General features: G+C 42.4%; 1 protein-coding gene across 1 annotated transcript in view; it reads right to left on the bottom strand.

Moving 5' to 3' along the window:
• Positions 1-17,845, bottom strand: part of LOC132379857 (phosphoribosyl pyrophosphate synthase-associated protein 1-like) — an 89,436-nt gene that overhangs the window by 25,712 nt on the left and 45,879 nt on the right. Inside the window, exon 7 of the mRNA XM_059948120.1 lies at positions 8,661-8,716. Within this exon, the coding sequence (XP_059804103.1) occupies positions 8,661-8,716 (56 nt within the window). The remainder of the gene's footprint in view (positions 1-8,660; positions 8,717-17,845) is intronic.

Below are 17,845 nucleotides of genomic sequence, written 5' to 3'. Positions count from 1 at the left end.
TGGTCTAACATCAGACTCGTGTCACTGACCCAACAGTTCAACACCAGACACATGATGCCCACATCACTGACCCATCAGTCCAACACCAGACACATGATGCCCAGTCACCGACCCATCGGTCCAACACCAGACACATGATGCCCAGTCACTGACCCATCAGTCCAACACCAGACACATGATGTCCAGTCACTGATCCATCAGTTCAACACCAGACACATGATGCCCAGTCACTGACCCATCGGTCCAACACCAGACACATGATGCCCACATCACAGACCCATCAGTCCAACACCAAACACATGATGCCCAATCACTGACCCATCGGTCCAACACCAGACACATGATGCCCAGTCACTGACCCATCGGTCCAACACCAGACACATGATGCCCAGTCACTGACCCATCAGTCCAACACCAGACACATGATGTCCAGTCACTGACCCATCAGTTCAACACCAGACAAATGATGCCCACATCACTGACCCATCAGTCCAACACCAGACACATGATGCCCAGTCACTGTCCCATCAGTTCAACACCAGACACATGATGCCCACATCACTGACCCACTGGTCCAACATCAGACACATGATGCCCAATCAGTGACCCATCAGTCCAACACCAGACACATGATGCCCAGTCACTGACCCATCAGTCCAACACCAGACACATGATGCCCACATCACTGACCCACTGGTCCAACATCAGACTCGTGTCACTGACCCATCAGTCCAACACCAGACACATGATGCCCACATCACTGACCCACTGGTCTAACATCAGACTCGTGTCACTGACCCATCAGTTCAACACCAGACACATGATGCCCACATCACTGACCCATCAGTCCAACACCAGACACATGATGTCCAGTCACTGACCCATCAGTTCAACACCAGACAAATGATGCCCACATCTCTGACCCATCAGTCCAACATCAGACTCATGATGCCCAATCACTGACCCATCATTCCAACACCAGACACATGATGCCCAGTCACTGATCCATCAGTCCAACACCATTCACATGATGCCCACATCACTGACCCATCAGTCCAACATCAGACTCGTGTCACTGACCCATCAGTTCAACACCAGACACATGATGCCCAATCAGTGACCCATCAGTCCAACACCAGACACATGATGCCCAGTCACTGACCCACTGGTCTAACATCAGACTCGTGTCACTGACCCAGCAGTTCAACACCAGACACATGATGCCCAGTCACTGACCCATCAGTCCAACACCAGACACATGATGCCCACATCACTGACCCATCAGTCCAACACCAGACTCGTGTCACTGACCCATCAGTTCAACACCAGACACATGATGCCCACATCACTGACCCACTGGTCCAACATCAGACACATGATGCCCAATCACTGACACATCGGTCCAACACCAGACACATGATGCCCACATCACTGACCCATCAGTCCAACACCAGACACATGATGCCCAGTCACTGACCCATCAGTCCAACACCAGACTCGTTTCACTGACCCATCAATTCAACACCAGACACATGATGCCCAATCACTGACCCATCAGTCCAACACCAGACACATGATGCCCAGTCACTGATCCATCAGTTCAACACCAGACACATGATGCCCAGTCACTGACCCATCAGTCCAACACCAGACACATGATGCCCAGTCACTGACCCATCGGTCCAACATCACACACTTGATGCCCATGTCATTGACACATCAGTTCAAACCTAACATATGATGCCCACATCAATGACCCATCCATCCAACACCAGACACATGAAGCTGACGTTACTGACCCACTGGTCCAACACCAGACACACGATGTCCAGGCAACCGATCCACTGGTTCAACACCGGACACGTGATGCCCATGTCACTGACCCATCTGCCTGACACCTGAGATGTGATGTTCTATCACTGACCCACTGGTTCAACACCAGACACATGATAGAACATAGAACATAAAATAGTACAGGACATCACAGGCCCTTCGGCCCACAATGTTTTGCCAACCCTCAAACCCTGCCTCATATATAACTCCCCACCTTAAATTCCTCCATATACCTGTCTAGTAGTCTCTTAAACTTCACTAGTGTATCTGCCTCCACCATTGACTCAGGCAGTGCATTCCACGCACCAACCACTCTCTGAGTGATAAACCTTCCTCTAATATCCTCCTTTAACTTCTCTCCCCTTACCTTAAAGCCATGTCCTCTTGTACTGAGCAGAGGCTCTGACTGTCTACTCTGTCTATTCCTCTTAATATCTTGTACACCTCTAGCATGTCTCCTCTCATCCTCCTTCTCTCCAAAGAGTAAAGCCCTAGCTCCTTTAATGTCGAATTATAATCCATACTCTCTAAACCAGGCAGCATCCTGGTAAATCTCCTCTGTACCCTTTCCAAAGCTTCCACATCCTTCCTATACTGAGGCGACCAGAACTGGACACAGTATTCCAAGTGTGGCCTAACTAGAGTTTTATAGAGCTGCATCATTACATCGCGTCTCTTAAACTCTATTCCTCGACTTATGAACGCAAACACCCCATAAGCATTCTTAACTACATTATCTACCTGTGAGGTAACTTTCAGGGATCTGTGGACATGTTTTACCCCCAGATCTCTCTTCTCATCCACACTACCAAGTATCCTGCTATTTACTTCGTACTCTGCCTTGGAGTTTGGCCTTCCAAAGTGTACCACTTCACACCTCTTCGGGTTGAACTCCATCTGCCACTTCTCAGCCCACTTCTGCATCCTATCAATGTCTCTCTGCAAACTTCGACAATCCTCAACACTATCTACAACACCACCAACCTTTGTGTCGTCTGCAAACTTGCCAACCCACCCTTCCACCCCCACATCCAGGTCATTAATAAAAATCACAAAAAGAAGAGGTCCCAGAACAGATCCTTGTGGGACACCACTAGTCACAACCCTCCAATGTACTCCCTCCACCACAACTCTCTGCCTTCTGCAGGCAAGCCAATTCTGAATCCACCTGGTCAAACTTCCTTGGATCCCATGCCTTCTGACTTTCTGAATAAGCCTACCGTGTTGAACCTTGTCAAATGTCTTACTAAAATCCATGTAGATCACATCCACTACACTACCCTCATCTATATGCCTGGTCACCTCCTCAAAGAACTCTATTAGGCTTGTTAGACACTATTTGCCCTTCACAAAGCCATGCTGACTGTCCCTGATCAGACCATGATTCTCTAAATGCCCACAGATCCTATCTCTAAGACTCGTTTCCAACAGCTTTCCCACCACAGATCTAAGGCTCACTGGTCTATAATTACCTGGACTATCCCTACTACCTTTTGTGAACAAGGGGACAACATTCGCCTCCCTCCAATTCTCCAGTACCATTCCCATGGACAACGAGGACATAAAGATCCTAGGTTCAGCAATCTCTTCCCTCGCCTCGTAGAGCAGCCTGGAGAATATTCCGCCAGGCCCCGGGGACTTATCCATCCTAATATATTTTAACAACTCCAACACCTCCTCTCGCTTAACATCAACATGCTCCAGAACATCAACCTCACTCATATTGTCCTCACCGTCATCAAGTTCCCTCTCATTGGTGAATACCGAACAGAAGTATTCATTGAGGACCTCGCTCACTTCCACAGCCTTCAGGCAAATCTTCCCATTTTTGTCTCTAATCAGTCCTACCTCCACTCCTGTCATCCTTTTGTTCTTCACATAATTGAAGAATGCCTTGGGGTTTTTCTTTACCCTACTTGCCAAGGCCTTCTCATGCCCCCTTCTTGCTCTTTTCAGCCCCTTCTTGTTTCTTTCCTGCTGCCCTATATTCCTCAATAGACCCATCCGATCCTTGCTTCCTAAACCTCATGTATGCTGTCTTCTTCCACCTGACTAGATTTTCCACCTCACTTGTCATCCATGGTTCTTTCACCCTACCATTCTTTATCTTTCTCACCAGGACAAATTTATCCCTAACATCCTGCAAGAGATCCTTAAACATCGACCACATATCCATAGTACATTTCCCTGCAAAAACATCATTGCAATTTACACCTGCAAGTTCTAGCCTTATAGTCTCATAATTTGCCCCTCCCCAATTAAAATTTTTCCTGTCCTCTCTGATTCTATCCTTTTCCATGATAATGCTAAAGGCCAGGGAACAGTGATCACTGTCCCCCAGATGTTCACCCACTGACAGATCTGTGACCTGACCCGATTCATTACCTAATACTAGATCTAGTATGGCATTCCCCCTAGTCGGCCTGTCAACATACTGTGACAAGAACCCGTCCTGGAAACACTTAACAAACTCTGCCCCATCTAAACCCTTGGAACTAATCAAGTGCCAATCAATATTAGGGAAGTTAAAGTCACCCATGATAACAACCCTGTTATTTTTGCACCTTTCCAAAATCTGCCTCCCAATCTGCTCCTCGGTATCTCTGCTGCTACCAGGGGGCCTATAGAATACCCCCAGCAGAGTAACTGCTCCCTTCCTGTTCCTGACTTCCACCCATACTGACTCAAAAGAGGATCCTGCTACATCACCCACTCTTTCTGTAGCTGTAATAGTATCCCTGACCAGTAATCCCACCTCTCCTCCCCTTTTCCCCCCTCTCTATCCCTTTTAAAGCACTGAAATCCAGGAATCTTGAGAATTCATTTCTGCCCTGGTGCCAGCCAAGTCTCCGTAATGGCCACTACATCATAATTCCATGTATGTGATGCCCACGTCACTGACCCATCCGTCCAACACCAGAGACGTGATGCTCAATCACTGACCCACTGGTTCAACACCAGACACGTAACGCTCACATCACTGACTTACCGGTTCAACACCAGGCACGTGACACTCAGTCACTGACCCATCAGCAGACACAATCAGCAGTGAGATGATTTTACAGCAGCTGAGCTACATAGCACAGACATAAGCTATTTGGCCAGCATTCACCTGCTAATCCACCTACACCAATCCCTTTCAAATTTTTCCTCCTCACCTCAGACCTGTGCCATCTTGGTCATGATACCCCATTTGTAAACTTGTGATACTTATCAGCAAGTTGTCATGCTTCTCTTTACCCAAACATGCTCAGTTACTTTTGTTCAGCCAACTAAGGGAAACTAAATCAGTCCCTGTCATGGTACCGTGACTGGGTGGTGCTAACAGTGTTTGACTGAGCAGACAAGAATGAATGGACACAGCGTGCATGCAGCAAAGTGTTGACAGAGGTGAGGAAAGTGAGAGTCACAGAGGAAGCGGGCTAATAGTGGGGGGAGTGAGGTAGTCACAGAAGAAGGGAGCTGATGGTGGGGGGGGGGAAGTAAGATTGTCACAGAGGGAGGGGTCCAATGGTGGGGAGAGTGAGATAGTCACAGAGGGAGGGGGAGTGAGATGGTCACTGTGGAAAAAGGGGGTCTATACTGGTTGGCTGCTGGTGACTAGTGGCGTGCTACAGGGGTCAGTGTTGGGACTGCTTCTTTTCATGTTATATATCAATGATTTGGATGATAGAATTGATGGCCTTGTGGCCAGGTTTGTGGACTATATGAAAATAAGTGGAGGGGCAGGTAGTGTTGAGTAAGCAAGGAGTCTTCAGAAGGACTCAAGACAGATTGGTAGAATTGGTAAGGAAGTGGCAGATGAAATATAGTGTCAAGAAGTGTATGATCATGCACTTTGGTAGAAGGAATAAAGGCATAGACTATTTTCTGAACAGAGAAAATTCAAAAATCCATAGTGCAAATTGACTTGGGAATCCTTGTGCAGGTTTCCCTAAAGGTTAACTTGCAGGTTGAACCGGTGATAAGGAAAGCAAATTCAATGTTAACATTCGTTTGGAAAGGACTAGTGTATAAGAATTACAGTGGCATGAGAAAGGAGCTTGCCCAGATGGATTGGAGGAGGATTCTGGCGAGGATGACAGCAGAGCAGACGTGGTTGAAGTTTCTGAGAATAGTTCACAAGGCGCAAGTTAGATATGTCCCACAGAAGTTCTCAAATGGCAGGGGTAGGGAAATGTGGCTGACAAGGGAAGTTAAGGACAGCAGAAACACCAACAAAAGGGCAAACAAGGTAGCAAATGTGAGTGGGAAGTTGGATGATCCGGAAGCTTTTATAATCCATCAAAAGACAACTAAAAAGCTATAAGAAGGGAAAAGATAAAATATGAGGTCAAATTAGCCAATAATATAAAGTAGGATAAATGTTTCTTCAGTTATATAAGGAGTAAAAGGGAGATGAGAGTTGATATTGGACCACTGAAAGATGACGATGGTGAAGTAGTAATGAGGGACAAAGAAATGGCAGATGAACTTAATGGGTACTTTGCATCAGTCTTCACTGTGGAAGACACTAGCAGTGTCCCAAAGGTCGGTGAGTGTTACAGAGCAGGAGTGAGTGCCATTGCTATTACAAAGGAAAAATGCTAAGCAAACTCAAAGTCTTAAAGTGGATAAGCCACCCGGACCAGATGGACTACATCTGAGAGTCCAGAGAGGTTGCTGAAGAGATAACAGATGCATTGGTCATGATCTTTCAAAAGTCACTTGATTCTTGCATAGTCCTCGAGGACTGGAAGATTGCAAATGTCACTCCACTCTTTAAGAAGGAAGAAAAGTAAAAGAAAGGAAATTATAGGACAGTTAGCCTAAGCTCAGTGGTTGGGAAAGTGTTGGTGTCTATTATTAAGGATGAGGTTTCGAGGTACTTGGAGACTAATGAGCCAAATTCAGCATGGTTTCTGTGAAGGGAATTCTTGTCTGACTGATCTGTTAGAGTTCAATGAGGAAGTAACAAGCAGGGTGGACAAAGGAGAGGCAGTGGATAACACTTACTTGGATTTTCAAAAGACAAGGCGACTCACATGAAGTGGTTTAAGTCAAAATCCTATGGCATTACAGAAAAGATACTAACATGGATAGGGGAGTGGCTGACAGGCAGGAGGCAGCAATTTGGAATAAAGGAGACCTTTTCTGGTTGGCTGCCGGTGACTAGTGGTGTTCCTCAGGGATCAGTATTGGGATAACTACTTTTCACATTGTTTGTCACTAATTTGGGTAATGGAATAAATGGCTTTGTGGCAAAGTTTGCTGATGATATGAAGATAGGAGCAGGGGTAAGTAGTGCTGAGGAAGCAATGCCATTGCAGCAGGACTTTAAAAATTGGAAGAATGGGCAAAAAAAATGGCAGATAGAATACAGTGTTGGGAAATGTACGATAATGTATTTTGGTAAAAGGAACAATAATGCGGGCTATTATCTAAATGGAGAGAGAGTTTAAACATTAGAGGTGCAGAGGGACTTAGGAGTCCTCGTGCAAGACTCCCAGAAGGTTAATTTACAGGTTGACTCTGTGGTAAAGAAGGCAATTATTTCAAGAATAGAATATAAAAGCAAGGAGATAATGCTGAGCCTTTGTAAGACACTAGTCAGGCCACACTTGGGAGTATTGTCAATAGTTTTGGGCCCCATATCTCAGAAAGGATGTGTTGTCATTGGAGAGAATCCAGAAGAGGTTCACGAGGATGATTCTGGGAATGAAGAGGTTAACATATGAGGAGCATTTGTCAGCTTTGGGCTTATATTCACTGGAATTTAGAAGAATGCGGGAAGTGTCATTGAAACCTACCGAATGTTGAAAGGACTAGATAGGGTGAATGCAGAGAGTATGTTTCCTATGGTGGGGGTATCCAGAACTAGAGGGCACAGCCTCAAAATTGAGGGGTGACATTTTAGAACAGAGGTAAGGAGGAATTTTTAGCGAAAGAGTAGCGAGTCTGTGGAATGCTCTGCCACAGACTATGGTGGAGGCCAAGTCCGTGGGTATACTTAAGGCAGAAGTCGAACATATCCTGATCCGTCAGAGTGTCAAAGGATATGGCGAGAAGACAGGTATATGGGGTTGAGTGGGATCTGGGATCAGCCATGATGGAATGGTGGAGCAGACTTGATGGGCTGAATGGCCTAATTCAATTCCTATGTCTTATGGTCTTATAGGGCAAGAAAATTGTGTTGAGGCTTAAATGGCATTGGTCAAGCCACACTTGGGAGTATTCTGAGCAGTTTTGGGACCCTTTTCTAAGAGAGATGTGCTGACGTTGGTGAGGGTCTGGGGAGGTTCATGAAAATTATTTCAGGAATAATAGGGTTAACATAGGAGGAGCCTTTGATGGTTCTGGGCTTGTACTCACTGGAGTTTAGAATAATGAGGGAGGATCCCATTGAAATCTATTGAACATTGAAAGATCTCGGTAGAGTAGATGTGTACAGAGTATTTCCAATTGTGGGGAGCCTAGGACCAGAGGGCACAACCTCAGTACTGTCCATTTATAACAGTAAAGGGGAGGCATTTCTTGAGCCAGATGTTTGTGAATCTGTGGACTTCATTTCCACAGACAGCTGTAGAGATCAAGTTATTGGGCATTTTTGAAGAACAGGAAGAAGGCAAGAGAATGGGATTGAGAGAGAAATGGATCAGCCATGATAGAATGGCGGAGCACTTGATGGGCTGAATGGCCTAATTCTGCTCCTATGTCTTAGAATCTTAAGTTCTGAGCGATACACAACATTGGGGTGGTCAGCAGAAGTTAATAGAGACCAAGGCATGACATCCACACTGGCCTTTCCTCCCATCAGAACCATCACACCACTACGACAATCTCCTTACCTCTTGGCAGCAGCTGGCGACTTTGCAACGATGATTGCATTCCTGTAATCCTGGATCTGTAAAAGAGCAGCCAGAGAGAGAAGAGAGTACAACAGATGTATGGGCAAGGGTGGGGGCAGTGGGATGGGGCTGTCAACCACCCTTGTAGAAAACCTCTAAATACAGCAATGGACAGACTGCACAATAACACAAGAACTGAAAGCAGAATGCAGCCACATGGCCACAATGCTGCTTAACAATTCAACAGTATTCTGGCTAATTCCTGCCTGGCCCCTGATCCACGTTCCATTGAAAAATCAATCCGATTTCAGTTGCTGAAAAGTAGGGTGGGACTTCGATCAACTAGAAAGTTAAGCTGAGCAGCGGCAGATGGAGTTTAGTCCCATCAAGCATGAGGCCAGGAACTTTGGGAGGTCAGATTTGCCTTGGATGGCATGAAGGTTGGCAGTGTTTTGGATAGTGTAGAAGGTTGATAGTGTTATGGATAGTGTAAAAGGCTGGGAGTGTTGTGAATAGTGTAGAAGGTTGATAGTATTGTGGATAGTGTTGAAGGCTGTAAGTGTTGTGAAGAGTGTAGAAGGTTGGGACTGTTGTGGATAGTGTCGAACATTGATAGTGTTGTGAACAGTGTAGAAAGTTGATAGTGTTGTGAACAGTGTAGAAAGTTAATAATGAAGTGGATAGTGTTGAAGGTTGATAGTGAAGTGGATAGTCTCGAAGGTAGATGGACGTTATGGATACTGTCGAAGGTTGGGAGTGTTTCGGATAGTGTAGAAGGTTGATAGTGCTGTGAATAGTGTAGAAGCTTGATAGTGAAGTGGATAGTTTAGAAGGTTGATAGTGTTGTGAACAGTGTAGAAGATTGATAGTAAAGTGGATAGTGTTGAAGGTTGGGAGTGTTGTGGATAGTGCCAAAGGTTGCGAGTGTTATGAACAGTGTAGAAAGTTGATAGTGTTGTGAAGAGTGCAGAAGGTTGATAATGAAGTGGATAGTAACGAAGGTTGATAGTGTTGTGAACAGTGTCGAAGATTTGGATAGTAAAGTGGATAGTGTCGAAGGTTGACAGTGTTGTGAACAGTGTGAAAGGTAGATAGTGAAGTGGATAGTGTCGAAGGTTGAGTGTTGTGGATAGTGTAGAAGGTTGATAGTGTTGTGGATAGTGTCGAAGGTTAATGGTGGTGTGGTTAGTCTCGAAACTAAAGGTGTTGTGGATAGTTTCGAAGTTGAAGATGTGGATAGTGTAAAAGATTGATAGTGTTGTGGATAGTGTAGAAGGTCGATAGTGTTGTAGATAGTGTAGAAGGTCAATAGTATAGTGGATAGTGTAAAAGGTTGTTAGTATTGTGGATAGTGTCGAAGTTGAAGATGTTGTAGATAATGTAGAAGGTTGATAGTGCTATGAACAGTGTGGAAGGTTGATAGTGTTATGAACAGTGTAGAAGATTTGGATAGTAAAGTGGATAGTGTCGAAGGTTGACAGTGTGGTGAACAGTGTGAAAGGTAGATAGTGAAGTGGATAGTGTCGAAGGTTGCTAGTGTTGTGAAGTGCCGAAGGTTGGGAGTGTTGTGGATGGTGACGAAGTCTGATAGTGTTGAAGGTTGGGAATGTTGTGGATATCGTCAAAAGTTGATAGTGTTGTGGATAGTGTAAAAGATTGAAGGTGTTGCGGATAGTGTAGAAGGTTGAAGGTGTTGTGAATAGTGTAGAAAGTTGGTAGTGTCGTAGATAGTGTCGCAGGTTGATAGTGTTGTGGATAGTGTCAAAGGTTGGTAGTGTTGTGGATAGTGTCAAAACTGAAGGTGTTGTGGATAGTGTAGAAGGTTGATAGTGAAGTGGATAGTGTAAAAGATAGTTAGTGTTGTGGATAGTGTCGAAGGTTGATAGTGCTATGATAGGTTGATAGTGCAAGGCTCAAGGATGTCTCTGAGCGGCTGCAGGACATTCTGGAGTGGGAGGGTGAACAGCCGGTTGTCGTGGTGCACATAGGTACCAACGATATAGGTAAAAAAACGGGATGAGGTCCTACAAGGTGAATTTAGGGAGTTAGGAGATAAACTAAAAAGTAGAGCCACAAAGGTAATAATCTCTGGATTACTACCAGTGCCACATGCTAGTCAGAGTAGAAAAAGGAGGATATTTCAGATGAATACGTGGTTTGAAAACTGGTGCAAGGGGGAGGGATTCAAATTTCTGGGGCATTGGAGCCAGTTCTGGGGGAGGTGGGACCGGTACAAACAGGACAGTCTGCACCTGGACTGGACTGGACTGGAACCAATGTCCTAGGGAGAGCGTTTGCTACTGCTGTTCAGGAGGATTTAAACTAATGTGGCAGGGGGATGGGAACAAGTGCAGAGAGACAGAGGGGTGTAAAATGAGGGTAGAAGCAAAAAGTAGTAAGGTGAAAAGTAAAAGTGGCAAGCAGGCAAATCCAGGGCAAAAATCAAAAAGGGCCACTTTTCAACATAATTGTATAAGGGCTAAGAGTGTTGTAAAAACAAGCCCAAAGGCTTTGCATGTCAATGCGCGGAGCATTTGTAGCAAGGTGGATGAATTGAATGTGCAGGTAGTTATTAATGAATATGATATAGCTGGGATCAGAGACATGGCTCCAGGGTGACCAAGGATGGGAGCTCAACATCCAGGGATATTCAATATTCGGGAGGGATAGACAGGAAAGAAAAGGAGGTGAGGTAGCACTGCTGGTTAGAGAGGAGAATAACGCAATAGAAAGGAAGGACATTAGCTTGAAGGATGCGGAATCAATATGGGTTGAGCTGCATAACACTAAGGGGCAGAAAATGCTGGTGGGAGTTGTGTACAGGCCACCTAACAGTAGTAGTGAGGTTGGGGATGGCATTAAACAGGAAATTAGAAATGCGTGCAATAAAGGAACAGTAGTTATAATGGGTGACTTCAATCTACATATAGATTGGGTGAACCAAATTGGTAAGGGTGCTGAGGAAGAAGATTTCTTGGAATGTATGTGGGATGGTTTTCTGAACCAACATGTCGAGGACCAACTACAGAGCAGGCCATTCTAGATTGGGTATTGAGCAATCAGGAAGGGTTAGTTAGCAACCTTGTCATGCGAGGCCCCTGGGTAAGAGTGACCATAATATGGTGGAATTCTTCATTAAGATGGAGAGTGACATAGTTAATTCAGAAACAAAGGTTCTGAACTTAAAGAAGGGTAACTTTGAAGGTATGAGACATGAATTAGCTAAGATAGACTGGCAAATGATACTTAAAGGGTTGATGGTGGATATGCAATGGCAAGCATTTAAAGATCGCATGGATGAACTACAACAATTGTTCATCCCAGTTTGGCAAAAGAATAAACCAAGAAAGGTAGTGCACCTGTAGCTGACAAGGGAAATTAGGGATAGTATCAAGTCCAAATAAGAAACATATAAATTAGCCAGAAAAAGCGGCACACCTGAAGACTGGGAGAAATTCAGAGTCCAGCAGAGGAGAACAAAGGGCTTAATTAGGAAAGGGAAAAAAGATTGAGAGAAAGCTGGCAGAGAACATAAAAACTGACTGTAAAAGCTTTTATAGATATGTGAAAAGAAAAAGATTGGTCAAGACAAATGTAGGTCCCTTACAGTCAGAAACAGGTTAATTGATCATAGGGAACAAGGACATGGCAGACCAATTGAATAACTACTTTGGTTCTGTCTTCACTAAGGAGGACATAAATAATCTTCCGGAAATAGTAAGGGACCGAGGGTCTAATGAGATGGAGGAACTGAGGAAAATACATGTTAGTAGGGAAGTGGTGTTAGGTAAATTGAAGGGATTAAAGGCAGATAAATCCCCAGGGCCAGATGGTCTGCATCCCAGAGTGCTTAAGGAAGTAGCCCAAGAAATAGTGGATGCATTAGTGATAATTTTTCAAAACTCCTTAGATTCTAGATAGGTTCCTGAGGATTGGAGGATGGCTAATGTAACCCCACGTTTTAAAAAAGGGAGAGGAAAACTGGGGAATTATAGACCAGTTAGTCTGACATCGGTGGTGGGGAAAATACTAGAGTCGGTTATCAAAGATGTGATAACAGCACATTTGGAAAGTGGTGAAATCATCGGACAAAGCCAGCATGGATTTGTGAAAGGAAAATCATGTGACGAATCTTATAGAATTTTTTGAAGATGTAACTAGTAGAGTGGATAGGGGAGAGCCAGTGGATGTGGTATAGATTTTCAAAAGGCTTTTGACAAGGTCCCACACAGGAGATTAGTGTGCAAACTTAAAGCACACGGTATTGGGGGTATGGTATTGATGTGGATAGAGAATTGGTTGGCAGACAGGAAGCAATGACTGGGGATAAACGGGACCTTTTCAGAATGGCAGGCAGTGACAGGTGGGGTACCACAAGGCTCAGTGCTGGGACCCCAGTTGTTTACAATATATATTAATGATTTAGACGAGGAAATTAAATTCCATCTCCAAGTTTGCAGATGACACGAAGCTGGGCGGCGGTGTTAGCTGTGAGGAGGATGCTAAGAGGATGCAGGGTGACTTGGATAGGTTAGGTGAGTGGGCAAATTCATGGCAGATGCAATTTAATGTGGATAAATGTGAGGTTATCCACTTTGGTTGCAAGAACAGGAAAACAGATTATTATCTGAATGGTGGCCGATTAGGAAAAGGGGAGATGCAACTAGACCTGGGTGTCATTGTACACCAGTCATTGAAAGTGGGCATGCAGGTACAGCAGGCGGTGAAAAAGGCAAATGGTATGTTGGCATTCATAGCAAAAGGATTTGATTACAGGAGCAGGGAGGTTCTACTGCAGTTGTACAAGGCCTTGGTAAGACTGCACCTAGAGTATTGTGTGCAGTTTTGGTCCCCTAATCTGAGGAAAGACATTCTTGCCATAGAGGGAGTACAAAGAAAGTTCACCAGATTGATTCCTGGGATGGCAGGACTTTCATATGAAGAAAGACTGGATCGACTAGGCTTATACTCTTGGAATTTAGAAGATTGAGGGGGGATCTTATTGAAACGTATAAAATTCTAAAGGGATTGGACAGGCTAGACGCAGGAAGATTGTTTCTGATGTTGGGGAAGTCTACAACGAGGGGTCACAGTTTAAGGATAAAGGGGATTAAGGCACTCTCTGCCTTTTAGGACCGAGATGAGGAAAAACTCCTTCACAGAGAGTGGTGAATCTGTGGAATTCTCTGCCACAGGAAACAGTTGAGGCCAGTTCACTGGCTATATTTAAGAGGAAGTTAGGTATGGCCCTTGTGGCTAAAGGGATCAGGGGGTATGGAGAGAAAGCAGGTACAGGGTTCTGAGTTGGATGATCAGCCATGATCATACTGAATGGCGGTGCAGGCTCGAAGGGCCGAATGGCCTACTCCTGCACCTATTTTCTATGTTTCTATGAACAGTGTGGAAGGTTGATAGTGGATAGTTTAGAAGGTTGATAGTGTTGTGGATAGTGTCGAAGGTTGGGAGTGTTGTGGATGGAGGGGGTGGAGTTTCAAGATGGCGACGTAGACATCTGCCTTTTAGGCGCTCTTCATTTTTTAAGCTATAATCACCCTTTAATCAAATCTTTTCGTACCTAACTACATGGGTTGATATTTACGATTTATTTTTTTTAAATAATACTTGATTTAATTTTTTCAAACTTAAAATGTCTGTACCTAAGAAATCGTCTAAAGACCCTATATCTCTCGATGCAATCTCCAGTCTTCTGGATACTAAACTGGATACTAAACTTGCAAGTCTGGAAAATAAACTTACTGCGAAAATGTCTGAGCTTGAAGAAGTCGTTAGATCATTTGATACCAAGCTCCAATCGCTGGCAGCAGATATTGAACGGCATGAAGAAAAGTTTGCGGCTCTTGACAAGATAATTTGTGAAAAAATACGTACAATCGAAACTTTGGAGGAGAAGGTACGATCGACCGCTAAAATAGTGGAGCAGAATAAGTTTAAAATCACCGATCTTGAAAACTGATCTCGCAGACAGAAATTGCGTATTATTGGATTTCCCGAAAATGTTGAGTCTGATGACTTAACTGAATATTTCTCTAACTTATTGTGGGAAATTTTTGGCGAGGACGCTTTGCGGGTTAAACCTACTATTGACCGTGCCCACAGAGCTCCGAGATTTTCGGCTGAGAGAGACAAGCCACGAGCTGTGATTGTCCGTCTCCATTATCCTCCGGAGAAAGAGCTTTTAATTCCATTAGCTCATCAGAAAGGTATGATTTCTCACAAAAACAACAAGTTTCGTATTGTTGAGGATTATTCATTCGAGGTGATGAGGGCGAGAATCGCTTTTAAACCGGTGATGGCAGAGATTCATTCGATTGGACTTAAACAAGCTTTAAGATACCCAGCGAATCTCAGAATTACGTTGAGTGATGACAGTCAGTGCTTCTTTAATACTCCGGAAGAAGCGAAGAAATTCGTTGAAGAATATCGGTCTTCTAGTACAAGTTGAACTATGTGTTATGTTGAAGAATTTTTGGAGAGAAGACGCCATTCCGCTTTTAGGCTTTAACTTATGAAGCTGCGGTATAGCTTTTTACTTTGGTCTGTAGACCTGTTTTTTTTATTATCATGATTTACAGATGCTCTTTTAATTTTACTATAATGTTTTTTTTTAATTAAGTTTTTTTTCCTCTGGATTAGATATACACGTTAAGATTTTGTAATAACGATTTATTTTTTAAGATGTCGTTTCTTTTTCCCATAAGACTTTGCTTTCCGTAAGCCTTTATTTGCCTGTATTTGAGAATGGGACGAATGTCTTGAATTTTTGGACCTTTTTTTATATATATTGTAGTGGTTATTGAATCCTTTTTTAATCTTATTTTGATGACCTTTTTTCTGAAAAAAAAAGATTGGCGAATTTACATTTATATTCTGTAATATGGTCCTTTCAAAATGTCGTTTCTTCTTCCCATAAGTCTCTGTTTTTGAAACGTCATTCTCTTATATTTGAATATGGAATCTTTTTTTAAAGGCATATTACACTACTTTAAATTTCAATGGTTATCTTTTTTTAATTAATGATTTTTTGCTTTATATTCTTTCGTTTTACAACCCTGTATTTATGTCTGGGTGTTATATAGTTTCTCTTTTCTTTCTTTTCATGAAGTTGCCATCTTGAAAATGGGGGTAATATTAGTATTAGTTCGTGCGCCTGCCGCTTGGCTCTTTTTCGAGAGGTTGGGGGAGGGGGTAGGGATCTTTTTTCACGCTTTTGCTTTTTATTTTTTTGCTTTTAGTTTATGGGCCGACTTTAAATTATTAATATTGTTGAGGTGTCATGTTCTCCAGTTGCTCCTGAATCATTTTTCCTTCTTCCTGAATTATGGGTTATGTGTCTTTTTAACCTTTTATGATATACACAACCAATATTGGCATGATGGATAAGTCTATTAACTTTATCTCTTGGAATACTAATGGTTTAAATCATCCGATTAAACGTAAAAAAATATTTAAAGTATTCCATAGACTAAACGCTATTATTATTTTTGCACAGGAGACCCATATTAGGAGGGAGGATAATCAACGTTTTTTTAGGTTCTGGAGGGGTCAACAATTTCATTCGAATTGTACTGCCAAAATTAGGGGTGTGTCTATTTTTATAGACCCCTCAATTTCGTTTACACATCATGAAATTATTTCTGATCCACAGGGCAGATTTTTGTTGATAACTGGTTCACTTTTTAATCGAAAAGTGGTTCTAGTTAATATTTATGCTCCAAACTTTGACTGCCCTGAATTTTTTAAACGTTTATTTACTTCCCTTCCTAATCTAAAAGAATATATGTTGATAATGGGTGGAGATTTCAATTGTTGTCTGAATCCTTTGATGGATAGATCTAAACCTATCCGAATTCTTCCGAATAGATCAGCCTTACTTATTAATTCTTTTATGGTTGATTCGGGAATTACTGAAATATGGCGGTTTTTGAACCCTAAAGATAAAGAATTTTCATTTTTTTCACATGTATATCACAGTTATTCTAGAATTGATTATTTCCTTATTGATCATTTATTAACGGATGTTACTGATTGTAAATATGATTCTATTACTATTTCGGATCATGCACCTTTGAAGTTATCTATCAAGATTTCGGACTTTTCCAATAATACTAGATCTTGGAGACTTAACGCTACTTTGCTTCAAGACCCAGAATTTATTAACTACATAAAACAGCAAATTGACTTGTTTTTCTCAACAAACTATACTGAAGAGATTGACAGAGGAATACTTTGGGACTCTTTTAAGGCTTTTATCCGTGGACAAATTATCTCATATTCCATTGGTAAAAGAAAACAAAGATATTTAGATATTGCTTTATTAGTGGATAAAATTAAAGAAATTGATAAGATTTATTCCGTGACTCCTACCAAAGAACTTTATAAGAAGAGAGTTGAGCTTCAAATGGAGCATAGCTTATTATTATCTTCTTCAATTGAGAATCAATTAATTAAGACCAGGGCTCAATTTTATATCCATAGTGATCGAACTGGTAAACTGTTAGCTAATCAATTAAAAGCTATTTCGACTAAGCGACAAATTATTAAAATTCGTAAACAAGACGGTAATCTAACTACTGATCATAAAGAAATCAATAACACTTTTCAAGATTTTTATAAATCTTTATATCAATCAGAATTTGATGGCGATCTGTCCATGATGGATAATTTTTTTAACAATTTGAATATTCCCAAACTGACAGATGAAGATCGTAGCTTGTTCGATGCTCCTATCTCTACGGCCGAAATAGGAGAGGCCATCTCATTAATGAATTCAGGGAAAGCTCCTGGTCCTGATGGTTATATTATAGAATTTTTAAAAACTTTTTCTTCTTTGCTTTCCCCTTGGTTATGTGAAATCTTTAATGATGCATTTGCTAAGAAGAGATTACCTCAATCTTTTTATGAAGCTACTATCTCTCTAATTCTTAAAAAAGATAAGGATCCTACTTTATGTGCATCTTATCGCCCTATATCATTATTAAATGTAGACTCTAAGATTCTTACAAAAATTTTAGCCATTAGGTTAGAAAAGGTACTATCACAGATTATTTCAGAAGACCAAACCAGTTTTATTAGGAATCGGTATTCCTTTTTTAATGTTAGAAAATTGATTAATATAATTTATACTTCATCACCCATAATCCCAGAATGTGTTATTTCATTAGATG

The sequence above is a fragment of the Hypanus sabinus genome, chromosome 23 (assembly GCF_030144855.1).
Source record: "Hypanus sabinus isolate sHypSab1 chromosome 23, sHypSab1.hap1, whole genome shotgun sequence".
NCBI lineage: Eukaryota > Metazoa > Chordata > Chondrichthyes > Myliobatiformes > Dasyatidae > Hypanus > Hypanus sabinus.
This window is presented reverse-complemented; position numbering and strand designations above follow the sequence as displayed.